General features: G+C 57.7%; 1 protein-coding gene across 1 annotated transcript in view; it reads right to left on the reverse strand.

The window, feature by feature from the left end:
• LOC133357555 (neuroligin-3-like) overlaps positions 1-16,016 on the reverse strand; it is a 35,137-nt gene extending 19,121 nt beyond the window's left edge. Inside the window, 2 exon segments of the mRNA XM_061575539.1 lie at positions 3,426-4,407; positions 15,542-16,016. Of these exon segments, the coding sequence (XP_061431523.1) occupies positions 3,426-3,840 (415 nt within the window). The 5' untranslated portion in view covers positions 3,841-4,407; positions 15,542-16,016.
• Between the last annotated feature and the right edge of the window lie 767 nt (positions 16,017-16,783).

Genomic DNA, 16,783 nt, shown 5'->3' on the forward strand with positions numbered 1-16,783 from the left:
CTGGGGCATTTTATCTTGACGATGACTCATTGTGCGTTGCTTGTCGCGTTCTTGTCGCACTCCGGCAAAGTGCCAAAAATCCTGGACGCTCAACATCCGGGCGCAAGGCAGGGTGGCGACGCAGTGGCGACACCCGTGCCCAACTCGAGAGCTTCTCTGTTTGGAGTTCCGATTCTCTGCCCCTGTACTGCGTGGAGTTTCTCCGGATTCTTTGGTTTCCTCTAACAGCTCACACCCCCCCCCGCCCCCACAATCACACATAACGTAACCGGTTATTGGTCTAAAACATTGTTGAGACTCAGTGAGGGTCTCCTGGGTAAATAACCGCAACGACAACAACAACAACAATAATCCCAATGCTGAAAAATTACCTGCAAATCACTCAATTGAGATCACACACAGCATCAGCAGCATCGTGCCCCCTACTGCGAAAAGCTTTGGCATGAGCATCCTGAAAACTCGCCTTGAGACCCAGTGAAGCTTTCCTGGGCAAACAAGCGTAGTAGCTGTAGTAATAATAATAGTAAGAGCCAGGGTTGTGGAACCTTTTGTTTAGCAAGGCCCGAATGGGACTTTCCAATATCTTTGGTGAACGAGCAACCCACCTTGAGACACGCACCCTGCTGTCATCCAGCCAACACGCGGACCTCTCTGCACGTGCCGACCCCGACGTGGTGAAGGCCCCCCCCCCACCCCACCCCGCGGTGACAGAAGCGACCGAGCGCGGCGGTAACTCCGCAAACGCCGCCGCGCCACTGGCGTTTCGAATGTCGAAAATATTTCCCTCCAGTGCCCGATGAATATAGATAATTAATACTTGCATTCATATCGGTGCCCATAATGGAACGAAAAGGGTCTCCGGGCACGGATTGCTGTTTTGCCTAGGGGACACCCTAATGGCAGCGTTAGCGTGGCTAAGATGTTTTAGCGGCGATGGATGGATATCGGTTGGGCGAGGGCCCGTTTGGAAGCGGTTGAATCTTGTGTGGGCACGGGCCGCGTGAAATTAAGTTGCGGTCTGTAAGCTTCCCCCACCCCAGACGTCATTAAATATGCCTGACATTATCTCCATCATCATCATCATCATCCAGCTATTGATCTACTTAAGATATGTTTGTTTTCTTCATGGGTCAACATTCGCGGGCAGGGTTTCAGATATTCCCCCAAGGGGCGCTTACTCCCCGCAGCAGTCGTCCGCTGGCTCACTCACCAACATCGCCACGAACAGAGAGACCTTGCCCACAACCTCCGTGCCATGGCATTGAAGACGGCAACCGTCACACCATCACACACCGTATTACCCGGGGATTAATTTGTGCTGGAGCTGTCCCGAGCTGAGCTCCAGAAAATATTTCTCCTCTCCCCTTGCCCCCCCCCCCTGCCCCTCTCCACAATTGCCCCGATTGTCGGTGAGGGTAGTTGAATCCTGGAGAAGTTGATGGGGTTGAGGAACAACAGGAAAAGTATTCCATGAGAAATTAAACCCTACGACAGAGGCATGACAGTGTCTGGGGTAACAATAAAGGGGGTACGTGGCAGGCAGGGGCGGAGGGGGGGGGGGGTACGGGTGAGTGCAGGGAGCAATGCTTCCAACAGGCACGAGGAGTGGATGGTGACTGGGGGAGGGGGGGAGGGCTCGACTCGACCCTACAGCGCCGTGGGGATAGCGGCCGTGAGAAGATATGACGACGACGACGACGACTGTTGCCGTTGTGAGTCCCCGCGTTTGCCGTCCGGCAGCAGCTCCCGACCTGTGCGCCTTGGAACCGCTCCAATAGCTACGATTGTGTTCACAAGACGCCAGATTATTTTCATGCAGCATCTCATTATGGCGCTCCGACATCCATTATTTACGAGTGCCTTATATAAGTCTAAAATATGATTCCTGTAATGCGAATCAATGGAAAACAAGTTGTGGTTGCTTTTCATGACTTTTGATTCAAGTTTTTACGGGAGTTTTTTATTTAAAAGATAATGTTATGGGTGCACGGTGTTTCCGCGAAAATGTGTTGAGAGGGTTGATTGCCCTGCAGGTCCAGACAGATTTGAGATCGCTGCTCTGGAGGAAGTTCAAAGGTCAGGATAGTCTGGAAGAAAGCTGGGACATTGTTCGGTCAAAGCTGGAACAGTAGATATAAGAATAGCTTGTACCCTTTCTGGAAATAAAACAGGTGTTAAGATCTTGATGTAAAGCTTTCGTGACTGCAGGGATTCATATTCTTGTTTTTTTCGGTAAAGTCACGTAGAAGGGAAATAATAAAATAATACAAATATAAAAAAATTTGCATTTATTATTTCCTTTCTACGTGACTTTACCGAAAGAACCAAGAATAGGTGTTAAGATGTTAAAACACCAAACTGAAACCTTTTGCAAGGAATCATGTCTACATTAACCACATATACTTGTGGTGAACATGCAAACAAAAAACACGCTCTGGTAGTTTATGATGATGCATTGTCTTTGAAACTGATAGGTCCACACCAGAGACAGCTTTCTTTAGAGCCTAGAGCCTCGTCTCAACAGTGTTAGACCAGAGGATGCCAAAAGGCAAACAGCACAAAGACAATGCATCATCAGAGCTCGTTGTGAGCAGCTACATCATGGGACTTCCCCTTGCCAGTATCAAAATATGAAAATAGGGTTGACCCTTTCTGTTTGGTGCTTTAACATCTTAACACCTCTTTTATTGCCAGTAAGGGTAACACCTATTCCGATATGTTGATACTGGCAAGGGAGGTCCCATGCTCTGGAGTCAAAAGTCAGGGCAAAGTCCGATTGAAAGCCAGGACAAAATCCAGCCAAAAGGCAGGGCAAAGTCTGGGTGAAAGTCAGAGCACAGTCCGATTTAAAATTAGAACACTGTCCAATTGGAAGGCAGGACACAGTCCAAATGAACGTTAGAACATGGTCCGATTGAAAGGCCGGAACACAGTCCGATTGAAAGACAGGTCAAAGTCTGGTTGACAGCCAGGATACATACACTTTGGTTTTTTCGGTAAAGTCACGTGGGTTAAAAAAGAAACCAAATAAATGAAATCACGACGTTTCGGAGGCAACACAAGCTTCCGTCTTCAGGTGGAACCGTCACAGCAAAATTACTCCTCCACCCCTCCCCTTAACCAGTATATGAGGTCGTGTGTCTTAGAGCTCTCTTCACTTGATGCAGCAATCGTGCTGTGACGGTTCCACCTGAAGACAGAAGCTTGTGTTGCCTCCGAAACGTCGCGATTAAATTTACTTGTTTTATTTTTTAACCGACGCGACTTTACCGAAAAAACCAAAGAGTATGGATCCTTGCAGTCACGAAAACTTCAAATCTAGAGGCAGGAGCCATTTCAGTAAAACGCCAGGACAGAGGCTGGTTGACAGCCCGGACCGAGTCCGGCCAGTCGGCCGTCGACGCCGCCCACCGCCCAGCACTCACCGTCCTCGGTGGGCAAGTAGATGTTGAGGTAGAGGCAGTCCTCGCTCTGCTCCTGCACGTAGGCGGCCACCACCTCGATGTTGGCCGTGAACCACACGGGCAGCATGACCTCGAGCAGCACGCCCTGCACGTTCTGCGGGCACACGGGCGCGAACGCCGTGGCGTTCCGCACGTGCCCGTACGACGCCGGCGGCTCCGGCGGCAGGAATCGGCGCTCCCCCACCGGCGGTGCCGCGTAGGGCACGCCGAGGAACTGCTGCACGGGCCCCAGGATCTCGTTGTTGAGCGACACCTTGACGCCGCGCAGCTTGCCGTAGTTGGTGGTCACCACCGGGTGCAGCGTGTCGGCCAGCGCCGACGATGCGGCCAGGCAGGCGAGGCAGGCCGCGAGCGGGGCGGCGCCCATGCGCGCCATCGCGGGCGTCCGCCCGCCCCCCACCCCCGCGCGCGGGGCGGGGGTCGGTGCTGCTCGTGGCACCGGCGCCGCTTCGGCGTGCCGCTGCTCGGCTCCCGCTTCCGGATAACTCCAAGGGGGGTGGGGGGACCCCCGGTAGTTTCCGTGAGGTACTGGAGACGTGTCGACGATTTCGAATCCTCGTCACATCTCGCCACGCCAAGTCTCACCCGCTGGTCGCTTCAGAGCCTGCCGCTCGCGTTCTCGCGTCGACCCTGCTACCTCGCGCGACGAGAGTTTCTCCTCTCCGTGTCGTCTCGAGCTCAGCGTCTCCGCCACCACATCGCAGGCTCACGTCTCGTCTTCACATCGCGACATCTGGGTCAGCACCCGGTGGCCCCTGGTCGTTGCCGGACGGCTTACGGTGACCCCGGCGACTCGCGGTGACCTCCCGTCGTTCCTGTTGGAGCCTGCGAGGTCAAGGTAACTCCCGATGGTCTCCGGTAGCTCCTAGCAAGTCCTGGTGGCTCCCGGTGGAATCCGGTGGCAGATGACACCTCCTGACAACTCCTCGCAGCTCCTGGGCTCCTGGCGGGGCAGACACGCGCACGGCACACACGCTCAGCCCGAAACCTCGCGATCTCTGACCTCGACCCAAGGATGGCTTTGCCAAGGGGGCAAGCTGTCCATCCGGGAGTTGTCCACGCCAAGGGCGGGAAGCTAACTCCCCCCCCCCCCCACCACGTCGCCCCTCCACACCGAGTCATCGGTGACCGCGGCTGAGAGCCATCAATAGTGCGAGCCTGAGAACGCGGATGAATCAGCGATCTGACCTCTGAACCACCGAGCCTCACCTGACCCCGCACAGCTCAACATTGACGCACCGAGCCACCCACGTGAAGAAGGGCTGCCCATCAACGCAACGACATCCCGGGGATTTTGCGTGAACCACATCGCAAGAGGGGCTCTCCGAGCTCCTCGAGATGTTCTATCCACTGTTGGATAAAGATCTCCACCCCGCCCCCCCGCCCCACCGCCAAAGCCGTCTCGCAGTCTCTCACGGTGATGCGACATAACGATCTGCCGAGCACTGCGCACGGAGAATATCCTCTGGGTCGCGTTCCCCGTCCACCCTTGCCTTGCACTCCACTTGATTGTTTTCATTTATTTGTTGCACGGATGATGGTGACGATGATGATGATACTAATAGGGTTTTTCCCCTTTTTTCTGGCAACAAAACTGACACCTTTTGCAAGGAATCATACTTACATTAACCACAATACTTGCAGTCAAATGCAATAAAAAAACACAACTCTGATAATTTATGCATTGTCTTTGAAACTGATTGGTCCACACCAGAGACAGCTTTCTTTAGAGCCTAGTCTCATATGGTGTTCGACCAGATGACGCCAAAAAAAGGGGAAAAACCCTATTAGTATATTTTGGTACTGGCAAAGGAGGTCCCATGATGATGATGATGGCGAGATCCACCGTGCTGCATGAGCCTGCCAGTAGCAGCAATAACAAAACAGAAACGTCAATATTGCGGAGAACACAAGTACGGCAAGGGTCCGAAAGGCATATCGCAACAACTAACAATCGAGGTGTTTAACGCTCACTAACGTAAGAGTCTCTTACTCGGAGACCAGCATTTTACAGCTTGTATGCCTTATTTTGTTATTAATCTCGATTTTTATTTTTTATTGTGGCTACGCACATTGATTTTATTATTTATTACTTCCCTTCTACGTGACTTTACCGAAAGAACCAAGAAGATGAATCCCTGCAGTCACGAAAGCTTTAAATCGAAATTTACGCACATTGATGTTTGCATTTTATTTATAGAACAGCACTATCTGACCCCTCACCTCTCTTTCGGCAATGCATTGTAGCCTTTACCACCTTTCCCCTATATATTTGTTTACTACTATGATGAGCCAAGATTGTCTGTGTGTCCCGTGCGTGACGTCACTCCACGTCGACCAGCCCCCCTCATTAATAATCATGAGCAGGTGACGTCCTCCACATGGACCCCCCCCCTCATTAATAATCATGAGCGGGTGACGTCACACTGCATGGAGACCCCCCCCCCCCCCCCCGCCAGTACGCTCACCGAGGTTAAGAACCAGGCTACATTCTACATTCGTGTTTTTTGTTAATATTTTTTTTCACTTAATTTTTTTCTTCGTGACTTTACCGAAAGAACCAAAGAATACTCGTGACGTAACTCCACATCGAGCAGCCCCCCTCATTACTAATCATGACCAGGTGACGTCCTCTAAATGGACACCCCCCCTTCATTAACAATAATTAGCGGGTGACGTCACTCCACATGGGGGGGGTGCGAGGCGCCTCCTCCCCCCTCCTCGGCGTCAACTCACAACCCTCACGCCAAAGGCAGAAACCCTCACGTCACGTGGTCTCCGTCACGCTATTGTTGAGACATCCAAGTAAAAAGGACGTCACGATGAACAAGGGATTATCACCTTCACATGAAAGAAGTCTGTGTCACCGCGGCCTTACAAATTGCACACGAATTGATGCAATGAATATCACGTCACAGTCTGCTTTTCGCTTGCAAGTTTCAGTTTAACTGCAATACGCCCGTCCCCTGGACGTGCAAAAGGATAGTTTTATACATTTTTAAAATGATGTACGCAGCCGCAGCGTATCGGGTGCTCTGACTCACTCGAGTCTGAGTGTGCGAACAAACGATGTTTATATATAAACACGTAACACACACGCCGTCAAACGCAGTGTAATATGGGAAGTTAGATACCGGTGCAAGTAAGCGCTGTGTTTCAGTCTGCGAGTGACTCAAACTCACGCAAATCAAAACTGACGGTGACCAACACGCGGGGAGTTGTGAACGAGAGTTGCCGGGAGAAGTTCGGTCCGGGTGAAACTGACCAACAAATCCATTTGGCGACGCTGCTGCTGCTGGTCTATTGGCAGTGGTGTGCACGAGCACACACACACACCAAGTAAACACTCGCCACGCTTATCAAACCCTGTGAAGAATAAGGGCCAATGCCCGAAACGTCACCCGCTGTATTGCCCGTCCTTTTGACGACTGCACACGATGTAGCCGACGGACGTGCAGCGTCTCCCATTGTTGCATTGGCAGTCGATGTGACGACCACGACGACGACATCGACTCTGAATTTGCGTTCGTCCCTGAACCGACGGCGTGTCCCAAGCGTTGCGCCTCCTCCGTCACTGCCACCCCCGCGCGCTCCCCTTGTCGCACTTTGCATCTATTCGCTCCATTTTCTTTGTCGGCCGCGTTCTGCGATTCCGATCCGCGCGTCACAGCGGGCGAGAGATCCAGCTCCGATTAGACGGCGCGCTCGGGGGGCCCGCAGCGCGTCAACGTGAATGCCGCCGATTTGACAAAAAAATAAACGAAACAAAAAATCAGCGGCCGTCCCCTCGCGGCTTACGTGCGCGGGAGCAAATTGTTCGCTGGGGAGAGCGCGGCCGTGGGTCCACACCCGTCGGGGTTTCTCTGCGCGCCGTGACCCAGGCGCCCGTCGCGGAGACGGAGCTGAAGATTGGAGCGGTGGGGAAAATGGGTCGTCGCGTGCGGGAACAGGGGTCCGGACGGATCGTTGCGGCATCGCCGTGGGATTGCGAACAGGACGGCGATGGCTTTGGGGAGGAGACCTTCATCCAACAGCGGAATTGATCGTGGCTGCTGCTGCTGCTGATGATGACGATGACGATTATGAAATGTAACGTTTGAGAGTTGTTGTGTTGCATGTTAATGTTTAATGCTTTAAAATTGTGTTTATCCTCTGCGTTGCCTTAGTTACGTTTTGGAATTTTCGGTTTTGCCGCATTTATTGAAACCCCTCGACCAGCATGGTGAAGTATGGTCAAAAACGACCGATACGACATGGGGGGGGGGGGTCCTTAGTCCAGCGGTGGGATTGGCAAAGCGTCGTAAACGACCATCATCAATCCCAGCTATGACATGGAACAATACGACTTCTGGTCGCAATTGGCTATGGGTCTCGATGCAAGTCTATGGGTCCCTGTAAATCTACGCCGTTTGGCTGCACGCAGCTCAGCCGTCGACAAAGAGAGCGCATCTCTCAATGGGCTCTCACCTGCTCACCGCCTGAGATCATCTCTCTCCTTCTCCAATGTTTGGGTGGGGAGCGCAGTGACGTGCATGATTGTGTGTGTGGGGGGGGGGGTCGAGATAAAATCCGCAGACCCCCCCCCACCTACCCCACCACTCGCTGCTCCCTCCAGCAGCGGTGCCCCCCCCCTCGCCCCCGCACCCTGCAACCCCGCACGGATGGATCGTAAATTTCCACTCGGAATAATAAAAAAAATCCTGAGCTCGGAGAGAGCGGGGGGGTTACCAGAGCAACCGAGAGCTCTCAAAATAACCCGGGCAGTAGCAGCAGCAGCAGCAGCAGCGGCAGCAGCAGCAGCGGCAGCAGCAGCAGCAGCCGCGGAGAGGAGACGGAGACTTCTCACGTGCACCGCATTCATCACCATCCTCCTCCTCCTCACCACCACCACGCGACTCCCCTCCCAATTAGGGAGAGAGAGAGAGAGGGAGGGAGGGGGAGTGGATGAGATGAAATGAGAGGGAGGAAGGGCGCGAGGGAGATGGAGCGTTGATGAGATGGAGGGAGTAGAGGGGAGGGAGGGGAGGGTTGGGGTGGTAGGGGGAGGGAGGGAGGTAGGAGAGGGGTGGGGGTGGTAGGGGAAGGGAGGGAGATGGTGGGTTGATGAGAGGGGGGGGGGTGGAGGCTAGCAAGAGATGGAGCTTGAACGAGATAGAGGGAGGAGGGGGGGGGGAGATGAGAGGGAGGAGAACGAGGAGGAATGAACGCGAGAGCCGAGTTCGAGCGTGGGAGAGGGAGGAGGGGGCAGATTGAGCGTGGATGAGATGTAGGAGAGGAGGGAGGGGGGGGGCAGAGGGGGGGGGGCAGAGGGGGGGGGCAGAGGAGGGATCAGCAGGGCTCCCCCATCTCGCATCTGTTAGTTCACTGCGCCATCTCGATCCACGTTAAAGGAGCCTCTGGGCGACTCTCACGAGGAATCAGCTGCGCAGCCGAGAGGGGGGGGGGGGGGATGAGTTCGTGCCCTGAATCCGGTGATCCCAGCTGGGGTCCACTCAGCACTCACCCCTCACCACTCACCCCTCACTCACCCCTCACCACTCACCCCTCACTCACCACTCACCCCTCACCACCCACCATCCCTCACCACTCATCCCTCACCCCTCACTACTCACCACCCCTCACCACTCACTCACCCCTCACCCCTCACCACTCACTCACCCCTCACCACTCACCCCTCACCGCTCACCCCTCACTCCCCACTCCCAACCACTCACTCCCCACCACTCACCCCTCACCACTCACCCCTCACCACTCACTCACCCCTCACCACTCACCCCTCACCACTCACCCCTCACCACTCACTCACCCCTCACCACTCACCCCTCACCCATCACCACTGACCACTGACCACTCACCCCTCACCACTCACTCCTCACCCATCATCACTGACCCCTCACCACTCACCACTCACTCCTCACCCATCACCACTGACCCCTCACCACTCACCACTCACTCCTCACCCATCACCACTGACCCCTCACCACTCACCACTCACTCCTCACCCATCACCACTGACCCCTCACCACTCACCCCTCACCACTCACTAATCACCCCTCACCCATCACCACTCACCCCTCACCACTCACCCCTCACTCCTCACCCATCACCACTGATCCCTCACCCCTCACCACTCACCCCTCACCACTCACTCACCACTCACCCATCACCACTGACCACTGACCACTGACCCCTCACCCCTCACCCATCACCACTGACCCCTCACCCCTCACTCATCACCCCTAACCCCTCACCCCTCACGACTCACCCATCACCACTGACCCCTCACCACTGACCCATCACCACTCACCCCTCACCCCTCACCACTCACTCATCACCCCTAACCCCTCACCCCTCACGACTCACCCCTCACCCATCACCACTGACCCCTCACCACTCACCCCTCACCCCTAACCCCTCACCCCTCACGACTCACCCCTCACGACTCACCCCTCACGACTCACCCCTCACCGCTCACCCCTCACTCCCCACTCCCCACTCCCAAACACTCACTCCCCACCACTCACGCCTCACCCCTCACCACTCACCACCCCTCACCGCTCACCCCTCACCCCTCACCCCTCACCACTCACTCACCCCTCACCACTCACTCACCCCTCACCCCTCACCCATCACCACTGACCACTGACCACTCACCCCTCACCACTCACCCATCACCACTGACCCCTCACCACTCACCCTCACTCATCACCCCTAACCCCTCACGACTCACCCCTCACCCCTCACCACTCACCCCTCACTCACCCCTCAACACTCACTCACCCATCACCACTCACCCCTCACCCCTCACCCATCACCACTGACCACTGACCACTCACCCCTCAACACTCACCCCTCACCCATTACCACTGACCCCTCACCACTCACCCCTCACTCATCACCCCTAACCCCTCACCTCTCACCCCTCACGACTCACCCCTCACCACTCACCCCTCACCACTCACCCCTCACCACTCACCCCTCACCGCTCACCCCTCACTGCTCACCCCTCACCCCTCACCCCCCACTCTCAACCACTCACCCCTCACCACTCACCACTCACCGCTCACCACTCACCCCTCACCACTCACCCTTCACCACTCACCCTTCACCACTCACCCCTCACCCCTCACCACTCACCCCTCACCACTCTCCCCTCACCGCTCACCCTTCACCGCTCACCACTCACCCCTCACCACTCACCCCTCACCGCTCACCCCTCACCCCTCACCGCTCACCCCTCACCCATCACCACTCACCCCTAACCACTCACCCCTCACCCATCCCACTCACCCCTCACCACTCACCCCTCACCCCTCACCACTCACCCCTCACCCATCACTCCTCACCCCTCACCACTCACCCCTCACCACTCACCCCTGACCACTCACCCCTCACCACTTACTCATCACCCCTAACCACTCACCCCTCACCCATCACCACTCACCCCTCACCACTCACCCCTCACCACTCATCCCTCACTCCCCACCACTCACGACTCACCCCTCACCACTCACCCCTCACGACTCACCCCTCACGACTCACCCCTCACAACTCACCCCTTACCTCTCACAAACCACCCCTCACCCCTCACCCCTCACCACTCACACCTCACACTCACCCCTCACCCCCACACCTCACCCCTCACCGCTCACCACTCACCCGTCACCCCTCATCACTCACCACTCACACCTCACCCCTCACCGCTCACCACTCACCGCTCACCACTCACCCGTCACCCCTCATCACTCACCCCTCACCACTCACCCCTCACCCCTCACCGCTCACCACTCACCCGTCACCCCTCACCCCTCACCCCTCACCGCTCACCACTCACCCGTCACCCCTCACCGCTCACCCCTCACCACCCACCCTCACTCCTCAACTCTCACCACTCACCCCTCACTCCTCACTCCTCACTCCCCACCACTCACCCTCACCACTCACCCCTCACCCCTCACCCCCACCCCTCACCCCTCACCACTCACCGCTCACCCCTCACCACTCACACCCTCACCCCTCACCACTCACCCCTCACCACTCACTCCTCACTCCCCACCCACTCACCCTCACCACTCACCCCTCACCCCCCACCCCTCACCCCTCACCACTCACCGCTCACCCCTCACCACTCACCCCTCACCACTCACCCCTCACTCCCCACTCCCCATCACTCACCCCTCACCCCCCACCCCTCACCCCTCACCACTCACCGCTCACCCCTCACCACTCACCCCTCACTCCCCACTCCCCACCACTCACCCCTCACCACTCACCCCTCACTCCCCACCACTCACCCCTCACCACTCACCTCTCACCACTCACCCCTCACCCCTCACCCCAGCTCTGGGATAAAAGCGGAGCGGAGTTCAGGCACGGATTCGACTCCAAAGTCGATGCCGACAATAATGATGATAATGACAATGATGATGATGACAATGATGATGATGATGACAATATTGATAATGAACCCAGAATCAGATGATGACAGTGAATAACGCGGTTAATGGTCATGTTGATGATGCTGATGATCTCTGGGAGACAAGCTCGATGATTTGATGCTGAATCTCGATAAATGCTTTGAGAAATTATTGATTATGCTGCTGCTGATTATGATGACTTGTTTGATGATGATGATGACGAATCAGTATGGTAAGCTGACCGACTGATAGACATTATATTTTATCTATTAAAATTTCGCATTGGAGAATGGCTGGAGATGTTTAGCCAAGCAATGGAACGGCGTTCGACAACAGTACGTCCAACGTGGAGATGGAGCGATAACGAGATCAGCCCATCGCTGTGCAGAGCATCGGCCGGCGGTCGGATCGTTACATCGCAGGATCGTGAGCGGTTAGCGGCGGCTTGGGTGGAGGCCTTCATCCAGCAGTGGATTGACCATGGCTGATGATGATGATGATGCTGCTGCTTTATTGGCTGATGATAGAAGCGTTGGATGCTGATGATGATGATGACGGTGAAGAGCGAGTGGTGGTGGTGGTGGGGGGGGGCTCTCTCTCTCTCCGCGCTTTACCCGCGGAATCTGCAGCGCCAAGAGCTGCGTCTCCATTCTAAGCACGTCCCGTTTCCCTCACACACCGCGTCTCCCTCCTCCTCCTCAACCGCATCTCCCTCCTCCTCCTCCTCCACCTCACACCGCGTCTCCCTCCTCCTCCTCCTCCACCACCTCACCGCGTCTCACCTCCTCCTCACTGCATCTCCCTCCTCCTCCTCACCGTGTCTCCCTCCACCTCCACCTCACCGCGTCTCACCTCCTCCTCTTCACCTCCTCCTCCTCCACCTCCTCCACCTCACCGCGTCTCATTCAACCACACCGCGTCTCCCTCACAAACCGCGTCTCCCCTCTCCTGCTCACCGGGTTTCACTCGCCCACACCGCGCCTCACCCCCACTCGCCATCTCTCTCACACAGGACGTCTCCCTCCTCCTCCTCCACACCGCGTCTCACCTCCTTCTCCTCCTCACCCAGGTCCTGTCTCCCTTCTCACCGGGTCTCACTCACCCACACCGACTCACCCTCCTCACTACACCAACTCACCCTCCACCTCACCACGTCTCCCCTCACCAAGTCACCCTCTTCACCACACCAAGTCATCCTTCTGCTCATCGCGTCTCCCCTCACCAACTCACCCTCCACCTCACCGCGTCTCCCCTCACCAACTCACCCTCCACCTCACCGCGTCTCCTCTCACCCAGACCAAGTCGCCCTCCTCTTCACTGCACCTTCCCTCACCAACATCAAGCCACACTCCTCCTCACCACGTCTCCCCTCACCAACTCACCCTCCACCTCACCACGTCTCCCCTCACCAACTCACCCTCCACCTCACCACGTCTCCCCTCACCAACTCACACTCCACCTCACCATGTCTCCACCACAGCGAGTCAACCTCTTGCTCTCCCTCTCGTCTCCCCTTAGACCGAGTCTCGCTCACCCCTATTCCACACCTCACCAGCATCGCGTCCCCCTCGTCACACGTCTCCCCTTACACCTCGTCTCTCTCCCCACCCTCCTCACCTTGTCCCTCTCCTCACCTCTTCACCCTCCTCACCTCGTCTCTCTCCCCACCCTCCTCACCTCTTCACTATCATCACCTCGTCTCTCTCCCCACCCTCCTCACCTCTTCACTATCATCACCTCGTCTCTCTCCTCACCCTCCTCACCTCTTCACTATCATCACCTCGTCTCTCTCCCCACCTCGTCACCCTCCTCACCTCTCCCCTTACACCTCGTCTCTCTCCTCACCCTCCTCACCTCTTCACTATCATCACCTCGTCTCTCTCCCCACCCTCCTCACCTCTTCACTATCATCACCTCGTCTCTCTCCTCACCCTCCTCACCTCTTCACTATCATCACCTCGTCTCTCTCCCCACCCTCCTCACCTCTTCACTATCATCACCTCGTCTCTCTCCTCACCCTCCTCACCTCTTCACTATCATCACCTCGTCTCTCTCCCCACCCTCCTCACCTCTTCACTATCATCACCTCGTCTCTCTCCTCACCCTCCTCACCTCTTCACTATCATCACCTCGTCTCTCTCCTCACCCTCCTCACCTCTTCACTATCATCACCTCGTCTCTCTCCCCACCTCGTCACCCTCCTCACCTCTCCCCTTACACCTCGTCTCTCTCCTTACCTTCCTCACCTCTTCACCCTCCTCACCTCTTCACTCTCATCACCTCTCCACGTCAAGGCCTGCCCCCCCCACCCCACGCTCTGCTACCCATAGCCACGTCCCGAGTGATGGTGCCCCCCACTGCCCCCCCCCCCAATCTCAGACCAACAACAAAAACAACCAAACACGACCCCCCCCCCCCACCACCACCACCACACAAAGATCCCCCGTATAGCCTCATCGGCCTGTTGGGGCAAGTGTTGCGAAAGAAGGCCGACAAGGCGCCTAGGAGGGCGGGCAGCACCACGCCCGGCCGCCTTTGTCTCCCTAGCTGCTACGTTTACACGTCGCACCGGGTACTCAATCGAGGCTGAGTCGACCTAGGGGAGGCCCAGGTACCGGATCTGACAATATAATCATCGGTGGCCGTACGCGAGACACAGGACCCCGGGTTCGTAGCCGCGGCGCGCTGACCACTACGTTACCGCTCCCCCACAACGCACAAAGCTCCCCCGTGTAGCCTGTAGCAGACTGTAGGGGCAAGTGCTGTTAGCGAGCACCTGTGAAGGCCGGCACGGCACACGAGGGGGTGGGTGGCCAGCACCACGCCCGACCGTCTTTGTTTCCCCAGCGGCGATGTTTACACGTCGCACCGGGTACTCGTTTGAGGCTGAGTCGACCTAGCGGAGGCCCAGAACCGGTTCAGATAATCGTCACCGGCTGTTGGCCGTGAATCGAACCCGGGTCGCCGGGTTCGCATCGCAGTGGGCGCTGACCGCGACACGACCGCTCCCCACCACACAGACGCACACAGCCACACACAGGCAGACACACACAGGCAGACACACACAGCCACACACAGGCAGACACACAGAGCCACACACAGAGCCACACACAGACACACATACACAGCCACCCACACACACAGACAGCCACACACACAGCCACCCACACACACAGACAGACAGCCACACACACAGCCACCCACACACACAGACAGCTACCCACCCACACACACAGACAGACACACACACAGCCACAGACAGACACACACACAGCCACACACACACAGCCACACACAGACAGACACACAGAGCCACACACAGACACACACACAGACAGCCAGCCACACAGACAGACACACACACAGCCACACACTCACAGACAGACACACAACCACACACACACTCACAGACACACAGACAGACACACAGCCACACACAGACACACACGCATACAGCCACACACGCACACGCACGCACACAGACAGGTAGAGAACATCGCGAACCACAGCCGCTCCCACGGACGCGACCAGGGATCAGGGGAGCGTGGGTCCCCAGCGGGGGGATCAAGAGCCCAGCGTAGAGCGGTGGGGGTCTTGCCCCCCCACACATCCCCTGAACTCGCTCCATCTGCTACCCCCCCCCCGCCCCACCTCTCTCACCGTTCTGTTGATGCGGCGGCGGCGGCTGCCGGTGGAGTCCTCGCGCGCAAGAAGAGCCGAGCGGGGAGAGTCGCCCCCCCAGCCCCCCCCCCCGAGATCCCCCCGGGTTAGAGCCCCCCCCCTCTCCTCCTCAAGCCGCCAGCAGCAGCAGCACCACCACGACGACGACGCGGGGATTTTCCGCCCGCAGGATGCGCAGGGATGAGAGGAAGCGCGGACGAGGAGGAGGATTTTCAGAAAAACTCAATTCACGGCCTCGGCGCGTCCGCGACGAGCGTCCATCGCCCGCCACGCGAATCACGAAGCGAGAGAGAGAGAGAGATAATCGCCGAGAGATACACGGCGAGAGAGAGAGCGAGAGAGAGAGAAATGGAGAGAAAGGCGGCGAGAGAGAGAATCACGCGGAGGAATCGCCGCCGCTGCCACCGCCGTCGCCTGCGCCGCACGCCTCGCGATCTGTGCCGGAATGCGGCGCACGGAGGAGAAGAGGGGAGGGAGCGCGGTGCAGACAGGGGAGGGGAGGTGGGAGGGAGATGGAAGGATGGAGGAGGGAGGGAGATGCAGGAGGGAGGGGAGTGGAGGGACGGCGGGAGGGTGGAGGGGGGGGGGAGGGTGGAGGGGGGGGGGGAGGGTGGAGGGGGAGGGTGGAGGGGGGGGGGAGGGTGGAGGGGGGGGGGGAGGGTGGAGGGGGGGGGGAGGGTGGAGGGGGGGAGGGTGGAGGGGGGTAGAAGGGGGTGGAGGGGGGGGGGTGGAGGGGGGGGGGTGGAGGGGGGGGGGGTGGAGGGGGGGGGGGTGGAGGGGGGGGGGGGGGTGGAGGGGGGGGGGTGGAGGGGGGTGGAGGGGGGTGGAGGGGGTGGAGGGTGGTGGGGGGTGGAGGGTGGAGGGGAGGTCGGAGGTGAGGGAGATGGAAGGATGGAGGAGGGAGGGAGATGCAGGAGGGAGGAGAGGGAGGGGGTGGAAGGAGGGGAGTGGAGGGACGAGGGAGGGTGGTGGAGGGGGGGGTGGAGGTCGGAGGTGAGGGAGATGGAAGGATGGAGGGAGGGAGATGCAGAAGGGAGGGAGGGGGTGGAGGGATGGGGTGGAAGGAGGGGAGTGGAGGGACGGAGGGAGGTGGAAGGAGGGGAGTGGAGGGAGGGTGGAGGGGAGGAGGGTGGAGGGGGGAGGAGGGTGGAGGGGGGGAAGGGTGGAGGGGGGGGAGGAGGGTGGAGGGGGGGAGGAGGGTGGAGGGGGGGAGGAGGGTGG

This window comes from Lethenteron reissneri, chromosome 58, assembly GCF_015708825.2.
Source record: "Lethenteron reissneri isolate LAM-NWPU_2019-01 chromosome 58, ASM1570882v1, whole genome shotgun sequence".
Classification (NCBI taxonomy): domain Eukaryota; kingdom Metazoa; phylum Chordata; class Hyperoartia; order Petromyzontiformes; family Petromyzontidae; genus Lethenteron; species Lethenteron reissneri.